General features: G+C 31.2%; 1 protein-coding gene across 1 annotated transcript; it reads left to right on the forward strand.

Annotated features, from left to right (window-relative positions):
- The first annotated feature begins 1,769 nt into the window (after positions 1-1,769).
- Positions 1,770-18,958, forward strand: LOC119666201 (transcription factor SPT20 homolog). The gene is made up of 3 exons (XM_038075485.1): positions 1,770-2,398; positions 10,268-10,614; positions 16,935-18,958. The coding sequence occupies exons 1-3, from the start codon at positions 2,362-2,364 to the stop codon at positions 18,915-18,917; spliced, it is 2,367 nt and encodes a 788-aa protein (XP_037931413.1). The 5' UTR covers positions 1,770-2,361; the 3' UTR covers positions 18,918-18,958.
- Positions 18,959-19,247: the final 289 nt, after the last annotated feature.

Here is a 19,247-nt window from a genome sequence, read left to right on the forward strand (position 1 = left end):
TCAGTACGAATAACTTCCCAATAGAGCAGTTCATAAATTCTCAAAATGATCGTGATTTGAGACTACGAATGGCCACCCGAAGTAATTTTTCATATTAAGTATTGATGCTTTTCAATCGTTTTCATAGAGCCTAGTGTCAAAGTCAATGCGATTTTTTATCGGAAAAATATTTTGAAAGTTGCTTTAGAGCCGTGGGCTCGCAAAGATTTCGGCTGTAGACCATGGACGCTCCAACAAGACTCGGCACCGTCTCATAAAGCTCATATGAACTAAGAATGGTTAAAAAGTTATGCTTCACATAATGGTTTTCAAATTCACCAGATGCAAATCCGATGGAATATTCCATCTGAGCCATTTTGGAGCACAAGTTGAGGACTAATAAAATGCCAGTATGGATGCGCTGAAGAAAGCCATTGTTAAGGAATGGGCCAAAATACTGGAAAATCACATTCGTGAAACATCCAACGGATTTTTTAATCGTTTGAAGGCCATCGAACTAGAGTGAATGGATTCTGAAATTTGATTATTTCTACAATTTTTTGTAATTTGAATCAATAAAGAATAATTTCACACAAAAAATATATAGTCACTTGAGAGAGAGAATAGGTAATACTTCACCTAAATCTTTATAACAAATATAATATACTACTTAGTATGTTAATTGTGTTAGCATTTTTTTAACAGATTCCGTTTATTCAAAATTCCTTGCAATTTTCTTCTCGAAATTTCTTCACAGTTTTGCTTATAGTGCGTTCAGATAAAGGATTTTGTTGACCATTACCTCCTAATAATGTACGAAATATAACGACTATAGGCGCATAGCTTTTGTAATAAATTTTAACAATTTTAACGCGTTAACAGTTGTTAAATAATATATATAATAAACTGATAAATATAAACTAAACATTAGATTTTTATTTGACATCAGGACCATATATCTACTACATCAGGACCACAAAATAGATAACCATTTATATCGAAATAATTGATATATTATTGTGTAAAATAAATATCCAATAAAAATTAAAAGTCATGCTTAAGAAATAATGTGTAATAAAAATAATAATGTATGAATAGATGATACTTGTAATTAATACTAAATTACTTTTAATCTGCAACCATAAAATTAATGTCTTTATTAAGTGCCATGAAAAAATTCCAAATATAAGCAAATTCGTTTTCATCACAACACTTACACGATGAATATCGTTTAGAAAAATCTATAAAAAAGCATTGCAAAAATAAAACTTAAAACAAAAGATATTAAAAAAACATAAGCATTAACTAAATATGGTATTTCCTTACAAAAAAAAAATGTAAACAATAAAAACTTTATTTAAAGCAGCACAAATGAAATTCATTATTGTCACAGATTGACGAGGCAATACCTTTTGACGCCAGCTGCGCTGCAAACTGGAAACTGCAGACTTACAAGCACCAGCTACCCCATGCGCAGTCGCATTGAACTGACATAGATGGCCTTTCTCTTTCCCGAAGATAGTAGCACGAAACGTCGAAAACCCAGCTTTGTATCTTCACTATTCAGACTGCTATCTGACTGCTATGAGATGAACCTAACTTAACGCCAACGACAACAACGCTCAGAGCTCCTAAGACAAAGCTTCAACGGCGAGAAAAAAGTGCCACCAACGGCTAGAGTCGGCGCAGTGCACTTTGTTTTGGCGCAGCGTTAGGCGTCAGCGTTGGTTTTTTGGAAGCCAAACAAAAAATTTTTTATAAATGCCAGTGCCGCAACTGAAATCAAAAGATTCGCTACTCGAACGTGCAACAAAGCTGAAGTCTTACTCGGCATAACTCGCGCATTATTAACTCCACGACATTCAGATACTTTGCATTGCAAACGGCAAGCAATTGGTGCACATCGTTATAGACAAATGAACGTTAAAGTCGTAAGAGACTGAAATTAAAATAAAAAAAAATAAATTAAACAATTTATATTAAGTATCTCGGTCAGTACAAAAAAAAAGAAAATCATGACTTTTATTAATAACTGAACTCAAAGAAAACAAAAAAAAAAAACAAAATCATCTGTGAAAGCCAAAACGGTTAAATTCAAATTGCGAAAATCGTCGTGAATTTTTGGAAATTTTCGCTATCGAAATCCATCTTAAGACATCACAATTGTGCAATAAAAAAATCGTTTTGCCCTATAATTTTGGGATTCAAACATAAATTAAATTATGAAAACGTTTGTTGGTAATTTGTGAAAAAAGAAATTAAACGATTTTTACCAAAATAGTGAAATTAACCATTGCACATCATTTTTGTGCTGTATTGCAGCATTTTACTTCGCTAGTCCTTTTCTTCCTTTTACTTGTGGATTAAACTAAAACAAACAAAATGAAACTTAAACTATTTGTACTTTGCTTTGTAATTGGTAAGTGCAATTTAAGAATAAATTAAATAATTAATAAAATATATGTAAAAGTTGATAAAAATACAACTTAAAAATTCAAACTTTCAAGGATTTTCCTTATCTAATTAACTTGTGTAACAGCAAAAACAATACAGAAATACATTATGAAATGCCTTTGTTATATGGTGGACTGAAGACTTGATTTGAGACAATATATTTTTTTAAAAAATTTATAAAATTTATGATTAAGGCCTCAAACACTACTGTTCGCCAGCTAGAAATAGCGCAAAGCCAGGCTCTGAGAAGACTTTTCAATGTACCATGGTACATTAGAACGAATGACATTCTCAGTGATCTGAGTTTAGTTACTGCTTAGCCTGATGAATTGATAAACAATAATCGAATTAAAGCGTAGAAAGGGGTTATGAAGAAACCTTGCAGTTAATAGAGAGTAAAAGTGCTCAAGTACACTGACTCAACTAACCTCAACATAATAATAAATTTATGTTTATGAGTTATAAATAATTTATTAAATTAATGTTTAATTATTAAATTTTATTATTTAAATATTAAATATTATTTAAATATTTTCTAATAATTATAAAATTTATATAAATTATTATTAAAAGGGACAAAATTTAAACAGACAGACAGTATATTTTCAGTGTGTCAGCATGACTATATAATTTGACATAATTGTCCTGAAAAGTCTGGCATATAATAGCTGATTCAAGGATAATCATTCATACAGGTTTCATAATATATTTTCAATTTTAACAGATAACATTTTTTTGTATATTTCAAAGATATTACATAGATCAATTATCTAGTTATCTAATAAATCACAAAGCAGCAAATCACGCTCTGCAAGAGTGTTTCTTTTTTTTTAATATACTAAATACTAAAACAAAAGCAAAATAAAATATTAACTTAAATATTATCTGCTAAATTAGAAAATATATAATGGAACCTGTATGAATAGTAATCCTTGAGCTATATTAAAAAATGTAAAAGTGACTACAATTTTTTTCTGATATATAAAGAAAAATATATAATTAATTCTGTATGAATGATAATCATTGAATTATAATATGTAAAGTAAAAATGTTTAAAGTTTTAACTGCAAAAATCAAAACAGATAGTTAACACTGTATGAAGTATAATCCTTAAGTTATATAAAAAAAACAAAGCTGTACAAAAGCTAATTCTTAAGTTATATTAGCAAAAGAAAAAAAATCTAAAGCCTTTGTCTGGTAAATCGAAAAATATATACTCACTCCAGTATGAATAGTAATCCTTGAATTATGTCAGGAAAACTAAAAAGGCTAGAAGTTTTATCTTAAAGATAAAAAATTTAGCCAACCTCGTACGATGAATAATTTTTGACCAATACAACATAAAGTAATAGTAATTAAATCTCTTACCCAGGAAATAAAGAAAATATATAATCAAACCTTTATGAATAGTAATTCTTGCACTGTACTAAAACTATATAGGTATGAGGAAATATCTTTCAATTATAGGAAAAAGTAAATTTGACAGCAACTTTTATCTGATATATTAAGGAAAACATAATCAACCCTACATAAATTAGAATTCAAGTATTTAATATATCTAATAAATCAAAATAATAATCTATTTTAATAATAATCCTTGATCTATACTAGGGCTGTCCGTTTTAATAATAATCCTTGATCTATACCAGGGCTGTCCAAGCAGCATGTGGCCCGCATCTAATATTTATACAATATTATTATATAAATTACAGTGCCACATCCCCTAATAATAATAATTATATAAATTATATATATTCAAATTATATATATAATAAATATATATATTATTAAATTATATATATTATAAATTATATATATAGTATAAATTATATATATAATAATTATATATTAAAAAAATTAATATATATTATAAATTATATATATTATAAATTATAAATTTACATATATTATTTAATAATATTTTTTTAATTTACGACAATTAGTTAAGTTTTTCTTTATTATATTTTGGTAATATCACATTATTTTAATTTTATGGCATCCCAAATAAATTAATTAAAATGTTTTAAATAATTAATTACACTTCACGTTAATTTACTTAATTGATAAAGAGTTTAGTATAGATTTTTTTTACAACTTATTCAAAAATCCGGTATCGTAAATCACTACATTTAAAATAAGATATTTTTTGTAAGACCACAACTAATGTTAATAATGTTGATATTGAGAGAATTGTAAAAGATAAATTAATCAAGATTTAATAAATGTAAATTTAATATTTTCATTTCACTCCAGCGAAATTATGAACTTATCTATTCATTGCTGCGACCCTCCAACCTATTAGTGATTTGAATTGGGCCGCAATCTTATCTGGTCTGGACAGCCCTAATAATTGCAAACAAAAATAAAAGCAACAAAAACTATTACCTAATAAAGAAAGAAATATAAAATTGCAAAATATTGCTAATATGATCAAGTAAAATATCTACACCCTGACCAAGTTCTCTAATTTTTATGCAACATTCAACCAATACCATCTGATATACATATTCGTTGTTTTCTTGAGTAATGCTAGCTTTTGACCGCCCAGAATGATCTTCACTGTTACATCCAAGATTAAATTCTTGGCAACGAATAATTTTTAAGGAAAAAAATTCTATTATATCAAGATTACATATAATCCCATTTATGTTATAAATACACAGAATAACAGTTTAATGAAATATAATTCTCAGTTAGTTCAATTTAATTTTACAATAAAAATATCAAATAAGGAATCATAAAATACACATAGCATACGCTGAATTTAATATAATATTGGAATAAAATTATAAAATTTTGCACTTATACATTGTTTAAGCACTATCTTTGAATTAAGTATTATATTGTAAAAGGAATTGAAAAAGTTATTTTGTTTCATAGTAAACTTTAAATTATAATAATAATCAAATTATATGAAAACAATTCGTTCGTTTGCATTCAAACCTGCGGCTTCACGTTTTGGAGTCAAGTACTCAGTCACTAAGCCATATCATTCTTAGAATTTCATGCTTTTATTTTTGGATTATATCAAAGGGAATTAAATTTATAAATATTTATATATGTACATAGCTTTATTTTATTTCAATAAGTTTACTTTATAATGGGGACGTTGGCAATGGGTGATTTAAATTAAAAGTAAATAATACTAAAAACTTGGTTTTTGTTGTTTATATAAGTTTTTCTATAATTTCTTTTATATAATTTTATTTATTTAAATAGGTTTTAAATATAAGATCCTTTTAAATCTTTGCTTAAAAAATAAATATTTGTATAATATACTTTAATCATATCTTATCTATTATTCAACTTTGTACTGAGATATTTAATTGAGCCAAGCTTTGCAATCTGTAATCTGCCCTAGTAATTATTTGGTTAATAAAAACAAATTATTACTATTTTATATTTAAAACAATATCCTATTGATATTTTAGCGACAAAATCAATAGAGCAAATATCAATCCTTAAAATATTTTACTTCTTCCATATGCGATATTGTTTTTTTTTTTAAATAATGGTATAAATTCGCCCAACAGCTGATACTGTGACCAAAACAGTCCTATTGTATCAAATTAACTATAATTGCACAAAGCCCTTTAAAGCTTTGCGAACAAAGTCCAGAACTAAATCTGAAAACCAGCACTTAATCTGTATTGGTAACAGGAGTTCCACATGAAACAAGTTTTTTCTGTGCGTTGTTATAGCTCGATAATTACAAAGAATATGCTTAGTTGTGTCCTCATCTTCGAGGCATAATCTGCATTCCGGATTACCAGATAATTGAAGTTTTTGTAGTTGTTATTTCTGGCCATAATGAAACCCGTTAGCAATCTTAAATCACCTCATCAGCATTTGAAAATGTTTTTGTAGGAGTATGGTTTGACCAGTGCTTGTCTGAGTCCAGAAAAATCTTCCTAGTACACCAGACGAAAACGATTCTCCCTATACCTGATCTTTAATAATATAAATACAGCTCAAGATTAAGTATAGTTGTTCTAACAACGAACTATAACCTTTTAAAACTGAGAATTGCAATGTAACTAAAATGAAATTAATAGGCTTTATAGCAAGAGAATGAGTGCGTCAAACTCGGCTGAACATATAACAGTTGGTAAAATATGGTCTCCCAGTGGGTGCACTCTAAACACGAAAATAAAAGTTTTTAACCATGAGTGCTTTCCGTCCTTGGATATTTTTCAATCGCTTCAATCGCACATACTTGCCGAACAGAACTACAAATCGAAAATTGTGTTTCAAGACAAATTTAAGGTTCGTATACATGGATAACCGCAACCGAAAACTTGGATAAATTCGACATTTGTTAAAAAAATCAACACGTAAAATATCAGAACCAACTTTCAAATATAATCCTTTATTGCAAAGTTGGAAAGTTATTGGAAAATTTGATGGGTTGGAAAAAAACAACCTAAAAAGGATTAACTATGAATAAAATCAATTCCTTTCTACAATCTCAGAAAAGAAGCATAAATAATATTACTGAGTTAAAGCATTTAACTTTGAGACATAAAATCTGGCGACTCAAAATCAATAACGTTAAGCAAAGCCTTTTATTTATATCAAAGTAGATTCAATATAACTTAGAGAGATAGCAAATTGGAGATAGGAATTTAGAGAAATTCTCTGAATCTATGAAGGTGACACAATAGATCTCTGGGCCGATGAGCAAAAAATAATATAGACAATATAATAAACTAAGAAATATTTGAAACATTTATAAGGTAGGTAGGTTGGAGTGGCAGCCTTGTTTCCAAATAGTTCTATAAACTTGGCCAGGTCCCCAACATTACAGGCTCACAGCTCAGATCGATGAGAAAGGAGAATCCGAAGATCTTTAATCTTTTGCTAGCTAAAGAAGGGCACTGACACATGAGATGAACCACGGTCTCCTCCTCATCCTCAGTGCCACAATCTCGACAAAAATCATTATAAAAATCATTTTTAATTTAAAATAATAATAATGATAATAAAAATAATTTAATTCAAGTTTTTTATTATGGTATATATATTACATAATTTTTTCAATTTTATATACAATAGTTTATCTTGTTAAAAAATATTGTCAATAAATTACTATCAAAATCACTTCACTTATGCGAATGAAATATGTTTTTATTGAAAATATATAAATAATATTATATAATTTTTATTTTTATTTTTATTGATTCCATATTTCTAACTACCTGTGTTTCTTTTTATAACTTTTATTTTTTATCATAAATCGATTGCGTTATTATATTTTATTGTCAATGCTAAAGGCATTTCGCCAATAACCTCCGGGAATCATTTCTAAATTTTTTTTAGATTATATAGGCATCTTTACACATTTCCTCTATATTTCTAGTTATATTTTATTTATATAAATTGTAGCTGATTTCCTTAACTTAATTCCTATGGAATTAAATTTTTATTTTTAATATTACGTCATAGCTACGGGCTTTGAAAATCGTGTGGTCTTTGTTTTAACTTTTTATTATTTCTAAATTATTAAATCATACTTAACAATTAAATTAGTGAACAAGTCATTAATTAGCAGTACTTCACAAGTCATTAATTAGTGCTTCGCTTCAGTGTTATTCAAACACTATAATTATTAACGACAAGATTTATATTGTTTTAAAATATCTTATAAATATTGTTGCATTTCCTATTTTCATAAATATTCAAAATATCCTGGTAATTATATATTTTCTAGTATTTAATATTGTGTTTATCGTTATACAAACTTACAACAAAGAAATAACTGTTCACTAATGAGACTGAACTATAAAAAGTCGTGGAGCCAGGTCGGACAAGCCCTATTTAGACTCCTGTACGTTGTGGTATTGCCCAGGCCTCTCTTGTTTAAGATTCATCTTTAAGCATCTGAATGCCAAAATGTTTAATTCACACTACAACATCTCCAGTCTAGAAGATTCATCCTTAAGCATCTGAATGCCAAAATATTTAATTCACACTACAACATCTCCAGTCTCCAAAATATTTAATTCACACTACAACATCTCCAGTCTCCAAAATATTTAATTCACACTACAACATCTCCAGTCTAGAAGCGGGCTTATGGTTGGATATAAAACTACCTGCTTTTTTTTTCCTGATATGTGAGGAACATGAAATTCATCAACACATTTCATAACATAGGAGTTGGAAACTGAACACTTTCTGTTGTATGCGAATGTATACGAATCTTGATATTAAGATTATATCAATGTCAACCCAGACAATATTTTGGAAAGTGCTCTAAAGCCGTAGACAACAAAAATTTCTATTGCAGAGAGTAGATATTTTATGCACCATAGAAATTAACAAGCGAATTCCAATTACTGAGTACTAAAGTTCTACACTTTATTTAGACAGAAGAGCAGCCATTCACGCTCACCAGTTGAGAACCCGCTCAAATTTAGGATCAGTCCTAGAAAAAAATAAGAGATAAGCATTGCGTGATAAATGAAATTTTCTTCGTAAAAAAAACTTGCAAGATGAGAGTTTAAAAGATTAACAAATATAGGACACTTGTGATATGTCGAGGCTAATGTGACTGATACTTGATAAGAATATTTCAAGGGATCTACTACTCAGTCTACTAACAGAAACCATCTCTAAGATCGTTGCATGTATAACCGATCACTGAGTTTTAGGCTAGGAGTTACCTTACCTCTTATGAGTATTAGAAATTGTGGATATAAAGAGAGAGAAGCAACAATGGAACTCTTCTTCTGCAACTTCCAGGCTATAGCTAAAACCAGGACAAACTGTTTAAACAAGCAAGTCGCTGGCTCTTCTTCACTGAGATGCCTAGCACTTAACTTAAAAACTCCTATTTATATATAAAACAATTAAGGTCTCATGTTAAGTAGTAGTTTCACAACGGACACGTAGTGTCTAAGTAAAAAAAACAAAAAAATTTTACAATGATTTTCATATACACATTTTTTACAAAAACGTTCGATAATTGTCGAAAAAGAATCGACTTTAAAGCAGCAAAAATCCGATTTATTTTATATATAAATGTATGTTTAGCAACAAAGAATATTTAATGGATTAATGACTCCTTTCATATAATACTATTTTATTTATTGGAACTATGAAACCATTTCAATAAACCACAATTTTATTTGACAGTCTGTACCTCGGTTAACATTCTTTTATACGATTTCTTTGACTCGACTGCTGACCAAAGGTATAGTTTTTATTTTTGGTAGAGATTTGATAGGCTCTCCCTCAATAATCACTGAATGGTTCATTACCTTTCATACGTTTTGTTGGCAGGCTTGATTGCAGGTCAAAGGTAGAGTTTTCTTTTGGGTAGTTTTGATAATCTGTATATCAGTAACCATAGAATGCTTCACTACCTTCCATACGATTTCTTGACTGGCTTGACTGCAGGTTAAAGGGAGAATTTTTTTTAAGATAAAATTTCGTTTAATAGTCTATATTTCATTGAATAGTTCACTACCTTTCATACTATTTCTTTGGCTTGACTGCTGACCAAAGATATAATTTATTTGGATAGAGTTTTGATAGTTTCTATCCTACTGAATAGTTCACTATTTTTCATACAATTACTTAGCTGGAAGTCAAAGGTAGAGCTTTTTTTTTGGTGATTTTTCTTTGATAGTCTGTATCCATCCATACTATACTTGGTCTAAGAATCAGTTCCTGCATTTCTGCCATTGTTAATAATCTCTATAATAAAGTTTTGTGTCGGTTTCACAATTATTTTTTCTTATAATTTATAATAAATCTTAAAATATAATATAATTATATTAATTTATAATCTTATATTTCACTTTTTTGTAATATTTTATTATCATTTTAGGTCTACTAAATACCAATGCAAAAGAAAGCAGTGATGATACAAAATCTACTACAAAAAGCGTAGAAGATAAATCTACTACCCTTAAGGCGTCATCACCAAAAGCAGTTGAACCAACAGAGACAATATCCAAAGACAAAAGACAAATTGGTGCAAAAGAAACTGCAGTGTACCCAAATCATCGTTTGGAAGCAAATATTGATGATCCAGAAAATCCACAAGAAACGATTTATGGACCAAAGCCCAGTCAATTCATAATAAGGCCAATTGCAGCACAGCAGTCACAGTTGCGCAATTATCCGGTGACAATACGACCACACAGCACTCAACTACTGGAACAGAGTCAAGAGGTAAGTCACTCAGGCTGCTTTGCAACGCCAACGACGACAACATAAAAAAGGTTAATGATTCACTTTAAGCTTGAAATATTTTTTACTATCGTTGCAGTAAGAAATCACAAATCACAAGTCACAAACTGCAAATTTAAGTAAATTTCTGCTTAAAATTAAGTAAATTACATTCACCGAATCTTCGTCGTAGTTTATGCGCAGCTGAAACTCAGATGCAGCCACATCTCAGCGGCAGAAAGCTGCTGCATTTAGTGCAGTTTAAAATCTTGCACTTTATTTTTGATACTTGTATAATTTGTTCACGAGGTCGACATCGTGACTTGTTTAGTGTTTAAATACAACCATTTTTTTTTTATTTTTGTTCAGAAGATCTCAGCAAATGACACATTGTTGTGCCTCAAATTCTAATTCGTTACAAACCTCAAAATTTGCAGTTTTATAGCGTTTCACGGAATGTTTATGAGATTTGAGATTCGTATTGCTTGACTCAAATAAATTTTAAATATTTTTGGTTTAATGTTTTATGCAACTAGTGAAATACTTACTTAAATAAAATATTTAAAAAAATATCATCTCTCTTGTAAAAATCTTGCTATGCTAATATATCTCCAGAAAAAAACCATCCCAAATCCAAATTTGACACGTATTGTTGAAATTATTTTGAACGCCAGCTTAAATGAATATTTTGAATGACTCAATTCATCAATATTTTTACAATTTACAAAACTATATTATTAATCTCTTATTTTTTGTAACCAAGATGCAGTCATGGGCGTAATCCGGCAACTGCTCCTTATTTAAAAAAAATAAAATTTTCAATTGCAACAGAACTGCCGACACATACCCTTTCCACCCATCCAATTATCACATTTGAGGGGAATATATATGTCGGGCATACTCTTTGGAAAATCACCATCTCATAAGCCCCTCTTGGATACGACTTTGTATTCAGCTTGTCTTCTCGTGTAATCAAATTCGTCATGTACTGTAGAAGCTAACATACCACACCTAATACTTCTAATTTTATGATTTAATTACTTTAGTCTCAATGTTGAATTTATTTAAATTTTTTAATTTATTTTTATTCAAAATTTTTTTTTCTTTTTTTAAAATTAAATTAAATCTTGTTCTTGTTCTGTATTGCAAATGAGAATTGCAAAAAAAAAACACGTCAAAAATCAAATAACAATGCCAGTCCCTTAGATAAAGTACTTTGACTTCAGTTGAGTTAAAAAATTGATGCAATCTTCTCAAATCTGTTAAGACACACACAAGTCTATTATAAAACTTCTGACGTAATACTTTATAGTAGTTCCAGGAGAGACTTTCCGCCCGGAATTGAGGACATATTTTTAGCATTAACTTAGGCTTTTGATCCTTTTGAGTCCTCATTAAAAAAAACCATTCTAAAGATTTTTTGAAAATAATTTTGAAACTAGTGTTGTCTTTATAGTTATCCGGTAAATAAATATAACAAATGTGGTTGACTCCTTCCTTAATTAGCAGTTGACATACTAAATTCGCTCGGCGTGATACCATATGATCTTAGTAGGACGTTACAAGGATTAAACCCTCGTTTAACCATCATGTTGATGTAATAAACCATAATTGCTTTACGAAACAAATCGCTGACAAAACAATGAGATACTCTCCAGCTAATAAGTACCTAACGTTATCATTCTTTTTTATGATGCGTTGGATAGGGTCATAGGAAGTGTTTGATAGGGATTAATCCAATTTAAAAAGCAATAGAACTGGTATATACAGAAAGTTTAAGAAGTGAGTTAATATTGGGAAAAGATTGAGGACAGGATGTGAAATAAAACTGATGGAAGTACTTAATAGTGCCCTTGAAATAGAATTCTACTGATTTATTCTTGTGTTTTGTTTTTGCAACTCAATAGAAAAAATCCATTGTAGAAATAAGAAATTGGACATTTTATAATACTCGAACTTAATCGAAACTGCGACTTATCAGGCCCATATTATATAAGTAGATGTCACTATCTTATCTTATTCTTATCACTATTTATCTAAATAGTTTAGAACCCTTTATAAAATATAATTTCTGATTTATAAAATTGATCAGGGTTTAGTGAACAAAATACATAAAAATAATGTATTTTTATTTTAAACAAAGAATATTGTTAAACTTTAATTTTGTACTTACTTAATTGGCCTATACAAGTGCATATCGTATTTCGCAGTACCCATTAATCTTGTCATCCAGCCCGACGCTTTGCTTGCTGTCTCCAATTTTACCTAGTGATATCACATCATTATTATGATTATGATTTCCGAACATCACAATTCGACGATGAAGCCCCTCCAGACCACCCCTCTACCTTGGCTACGTGCCTTCCACAACAACTTTTTATTGATCGTTGTTGAGCAATCAATAAAAAATGCTATATTCTAGTTGGTGCCAGATTGCATGTGTAGTGTTTTTTTAATATGTGTAACCAATTAAGAAAGTCGTTAATTATAATCTAAACCCGATATCTGAAGAAGCTACATTCGCATTTAGTTTGGTGAATAAAAATGCTTAGAATATTGAAAGTCACTAAAATCCGTTGCCAAGTTGTGGCATTCGTAACATCCGTAGTTTTATACACAACTTGGATTCATGTCCCAAATTCCATTAAGCTGAAAAATATATCTATAATACTATGTCTACATGTACTTAAACTCTTTAATATTTTAGCATAGATCTAGAAAAATATGATCTTCGATTCAAGTACAATCTTACCAAATACGATAGCTTCTATTATGTGACTAAGTTATAGCTACTTTATTTTTGGCCAGTACTAATTTCTTCTTGATTTCTTAGAATATTATCTTTAGGTTATCAATTTACTTGTTCTCATTGTTTTTATAAAGAAAATAGGACAACCTTTTATCTTTTAAACAAATTCTTCATTATATGTAATGATTTATATTTAGTATCACAACGATTATAAGAACGTCATAATTCACTAATTAATTAATGTTTATGTAGTTTTTAGTTTAATTTTCTCTAATAGGGATACAAATTTAACTTCTAATCGCTTATGTACTTGTGAACATATAGTACTTCTCTCATAATCATAAGTCAATAATTACAGAATTATAAACATTTTATTGTACATATATTTTTATGATATCTGTAGGTTCGATATTATCAGATCCTTAGTAGTTTAGCCAGAATTCTAGTCACTGACCCAAATAATTCCGGGAACAAGAACGGTACCAAAAAATATTCCATTAGTTACATTTTCAATTTTTTTTTAATTTAAAATGTCATAATTTTGATCTAACTTCATTCTATATACGCTAATACAATTTTTTGTAGTGGAAACTCGTGGAACTGCCTTTTTCAATGTCTTCTTTTCAAAATTTGTGTTTGAACATTTACACAATGTCCCTATTAAAAACAGATGTATATATTACTTTCATACAACTAGATCCCTACTAGCCCTTTGTAAATATTGAACTAAATAGTTTTGTTGTTACCATTTTTTTTATTGTACCTCGTGTTGGGAGAGGGTAAGCGATGTTTGGATCTCAAAGGATGATTGTCTTCGGATTGTAGTTCCGGCCATTCTTCGTACTCAGAAGAACATAGAGCTGATCGTTTTATATTTAGATAAAACTCCCATCAAAACTAATAATTAAGCTATATGTTGTTCCATTTTCTTCTTTATTAAAAATTAAACCAGACATTTTTGTTGTTCTTGTAAACCAACTTTAAATGCGTGACAGATTTTTGATCGCTTAAAAAATCGCCTGAAATTGGGCATTGACCCCTACTGTAAACCAGAAGCATTGCCGTTATGCTCGGAAAGTGTGCAATATTTGTTCGTCTGAAAAGATGATTAAATTTGGGACGTAAACTTGCTTTCTTCTGTAAGCTAGTAACCTCACTCTCGCGCGAAAGGTTTTCGAAATATTGCCGAGGTAAAACATGCCTGCCGTAAGAGGTGAATAAAATCCCGGCACCATCCGGCACTATTTAAAGTGTAAATGGTAGTGAGTAAGTTTTGTCTTGCGGCGCCCGACCAGAGATGTATATCTGGCACCACGGGATCAGTGCCCGCAACTTTGGCTGTTCTGACCAACTGAGGTTCGCAGTATTGTGGTGATTGTGGATAAAACCAAACTTACACGGGTAGATATGGAGTTACCCAAAGATTAGCAGAAGAATTTAGCAGGTCTCACTCTTTACCAAGGAGAAAGTTATGCTAAACATATAACTTCAATTCTTACCAGTGGTCATTTCTCGATATTCCAATGTGGCGTCTATTGGCGCTTTGTGTTGATAGGTGTGTTGAGAACAACATGGTGTTGAGCCTTCAAGGCAGGTAATCACGTAAAACCTTTTTTGGGCTCTGTAAGCTAGAAACTTTGCTGTCAAAAGCTATACTCCGAATGGGTGAGCGATACTTGATCGTCTGAAAAGACGGGTAGATTCGGGAGGTAGACTCGGCCTCCCTCAACTACTTGCTGTAAACCGGAAGTATAACTGTCGGATGCTATATCAATCTGATTTAATATTATAACAAACATTTAGATAGGATTCAAATCTAAAGACTTTGAATATTATGAATTAGAACTATGAAAATTTTGAAGGCCAACTTCAACACCTAACGTTGCATATATCTATTTTTTTTTTTTTAGTTAATTTTATACGGTTTTCAGTTTATCTGCAGAAGATAAACTTAAGAACGACCGACAACTATGATTTTGTTACAAATTTAATATTTTTTATGTATATTAAGTAATGTTTCGTCTTGGTTTATACGGTTTTTAACTGGTACATAATTTAAATATTTTAATTTGGGGTTAACCACATGTGTAACGTACATAATTTGAAAATTGTAATAAAAACCGAAAAATTCGACATAAAACCGCATTTAACCTTAGAGACGCCCTCAACAAAATTGAAGTTTGTCGCTTAAGTCTTTTTGGTCGGCTCATTAAAAGCGGTAAATAATGAGATTTGTAAAGAGATATGTGTACTTTGAAATAAATACAATACTAAATAATAAAAGAAAATTAAAATGTGTATTTGCTGTTATCTTAATTCAACAATTATTCGCTAAATCACAGACCTTGACCGCAATCAAAGTAATTTGTTAATCTAAGTACTGCAATTGTTGAGTACAATTTAAGATTAAAAACTAAAATTAAAAGAAATATTAAAAACAAAAAAGAAAAAGAAAAAAGGCCATAAATTAATTAAAAGCCAAACAAAACGAAGTAATATTATTACTTATTTTCAATTGAAATGGGAAAAAATATTGTAATAATTGTACGCAGCGGCAACAGCAGCGGCAGTTGCAAGCAGACAATTAAAGTCTAAGTAAGTCACGATCAATTATAGTAACTGGCGATGGAATAGCACACCGACCCAGTAACAAACTTACAACATTTCCACAAATTTAAAAATATTAGAAAAAAAAATGCTGTCCACAACGTAATGTTTTGTTCGAGGTGATTTCTTCGGCTGCAAAACACGCATTCCAGCAACTAAAAACAATGGCTGACGTGGGAAGAAAGTTATCTGCATAACCATAAATTTTTTTAAAACTTAGCAGAGGCATTGGTAGGAACCTCATTCTCATAAGGGATACCAACAGCGTCACTTATGCGCTTACATGCCACCACCGACAATGCATTGCTATAGTAAAGTTTGTTACCTTTTTTTAATTAAAATTTCCATAATGATTATGTGAATTTGATTTAACATGAAAGAAAAAAATGTGTTTTAAAGAAAACCGCGACGGTAATTGCAACATCTGCTGCAACTGCATAAATATATTATTTTAATTTTTTCACCATACATTATATAATCTACAAGCAGCTGCACGATTCTCATACGATTTGACTTTTGTGCTTAATAAAAAAATATTGTTTGCATAATGCGGCGGTACAGGAGGTGAAGTGCTTTGGCATATTTCAAACATAATAATTAACCGTATAGCATAATGCGAGTTACTGTAAAGGAAACACTTAGACTTCTCACGTACATTGCATTAACATGTCAGTAACCTGCTTTAAGTACCAAAGTCTACGCTTACTCAGCGATTTATTAGTCTGCAATTAAATCGATATTGAAACTGGTACATCCGATTTTGATTTTGTTTATTAGGCTCCGCTGTTGCACAAAAAAAAACCAATTACATTGCATTACTTTTGGTTAAAAAATAGGCAAAAAACTTCAGGCCAAGTAATATTTGATTTGCGATAACGATGTCGTAATTCGGCTCATGATTGACGTACAATAATTATTTTTGATTATTATATCTTATTGATTGCTTTATTTTTTCTTTTTCTTACAGATACAGCACTTTGCCTACTTACAAGATATTAACAGAAGCCAACAGCCAAAGTCTACGCAAGACAAAGTGCAAGCGGCACAATCAAAAAAAATAGCAACCACAGCAGCCACACTAGCACAGTCACAATACAATAATAACGTCGATGAAGCCGAACAACGTTATACAATAGCCATACAACCACAAGCACATCTGCGTCAATATCCATCCGCGCAAGCATTTCAAGCACAAGTACCAATACCACAACAGCAGCAACTACAACAGCAACAACATCAACAACAACAACAGCAGCAGCAACACCAACAGCAGCAACAACAACAATACCAAATAATACCAGAGGAACAATTTCTTAAATTGATTGAGGAAGAATTACAAGCGCGTGCCTATCATGAAGCACAATTCCGTGAACAGCAACAACAGCAACACATACAACAACAGCAGCAACAACAACAGCAACAGCATCAGCAGCAACAACAACAACGACAGCAACCCGTGACTGCAGCAACACATCAAAATGATAGAATTGGTAAAGGTTTGAACGGCTATCGTCAATCACCCATCGAAGAACCGACTCCACAACAATATGTACAATATGTGCCACAGCATCGTGGTGGACCAAAATATTTGCCACTGTCACAAAATCAAGCACAAATTGCTGATTCACAATTAGCAGAACAAGAGTTGGAACAACAAATACCACCACAAATCGCTTACTATCATCCACAAAACTACAAAGCATTGCCAAATCATCCGCTCGCAAAATCATCATTAGAAAAAGAAATAGAAAAATTATTAGCCACTAACAAGCCATCTGCTGCAGCACTACATTTAATACCAAATATAGAACCACAACAACAGCAACTTCATCAACAACACATACAACCCCAACCACAATTACAACAAATTCATCATCAACGCCCGCAACCACAATTACAGTTGCAACAAACACGCCCCGCACCACGACCACACGTACAACCAAAAGCATTCATAGCCACCACACCCAATTCATTACTTGATGCCAACAATCAACCATTCATACCTTCACTATTCAAATTTAGTAATTTCCAAACACCTACACCAGTTTATCCCACATCTGTGCCACAACAAATAATAGATGCCAAAAAGTTAGGTCCTGTTGTTTATCCCACTGAAACCAGTAACCAACAACCAGCACAACCCTCACAGTATTACTATCAGGAAGCCGCACCTAATGCCGTCAAGTCCAAACCATATCGTGCTAAACAATACAGCAACAAGCAATCAACTGCTGCACCAACGAAACCACGTCAAAAAGAGGTCAAGCTACAATCAGCACCACCCAAATATTCCCAACCGCTCATATATGATTTTGAAAATCCAACACATCTTACCCCCGGTCAATTCTATCCAAGTCAACCAGATCCAATTAAACCACAAAGCACACCACAACCAACACATGCTGCACCACCACACAATCAACCACCAACAGATTATCGCCCATACGCCTTACCTAATCCATCACCCTCACAATCCAGCATATACGTATCGCAAGGCACGGGCATTAACACACGGCAAACCACTATAAAACCCAAAACCGTAGAAGACGTTAAACAATTACGTTTACCACAACCTGGTGGAAAGCCACTAACACAAGCCGAATTTCAAGCTTTAGTCGATGCAGGCTATCCAGTAACAGCTGTACCCGTGCCAGTGCCAGTACCATATGAGCAATTCATCAAAGAACATCCCGACTACCGCAATCAACCTATAGACTACAATGCGCAATTGGGACGTTTCGCTCAACAATATGCCCCACCTGCACATGGTCAGCAGCAACGTTCTCTTGCGGCAGCCTCCGAACCAGCTGTGAAAATTATTTCACCCGGCCCAACAGAACAACAAAACGATGATGAGAGTGCTGCATACTTGAGGCAATTGAATGCTCAGCAGAAAAGACGTCCACGCGATGAGAAGGAAACTGCAGTGTCCGGCAAGAAGGAATCATAAGTTATATGTTTTTTTTTTCTATTGCATTTTTTGCATTTCATTTCAGTTAAACTAAATTTAAGTATTGTAATTTTTTCTTCTCGTTAAGAAAAGGATTTTTCAATATTTTCATTTAAGCATCTTGAAAAAATTTCCTTTCATCCTCCTACCCACATGTTTGCATGTGAAGTTTTGTAAATAATTGTGGAATCTTAAAGAAATCATTCCAAATTTCTTTAAAAATACAAACGTACACATCCTATAATTGAAAGTGTTAGTGACACTGACTAACTTAGTAGCTGACTTAGTGTAAATCATATCAACAATCATATCAACACATCGACTAGTTTT

This window comes from Teleopsis dalmanni, chromosome 1 (assembly GCF_002237135.1).
Source record: "Teleopsis dalmanni isolate 2A chromosome 1, ASM223713v2, whole genome shotgun sequence".
NCBI classification, from domain to species: domain Eukaryota; kingdom Metazoa; phylum Arthropoda; class Insecta; order Diptera; family Diopsidae; genus Teleopsis; species Teleopsis dalmanni.

Bases quoted from the DNA above. Each gene is read 5' to 3' on its own strand.
- LOC119666201 (XM_038075485.1), top strand. From the start codon at position 2,362: ATGAAACTTAAACTATTTGTACTTTGCTTTGTAATTG. The intron at 2,399-10,267 runs GTAAGTGCAATT...TTATCATTTTAG, and splicing joins TGTACTTTGCTTTGTAATTG to GTCTACTAAATACCAATGCA. The intron at 10,615-16,934 runs GTAAGTCACTCA...TTTTTCTTACAG, and splicing joins TACTGGAACAGAGTCAAGAG to ATACAGCACTTTGCCTACTT.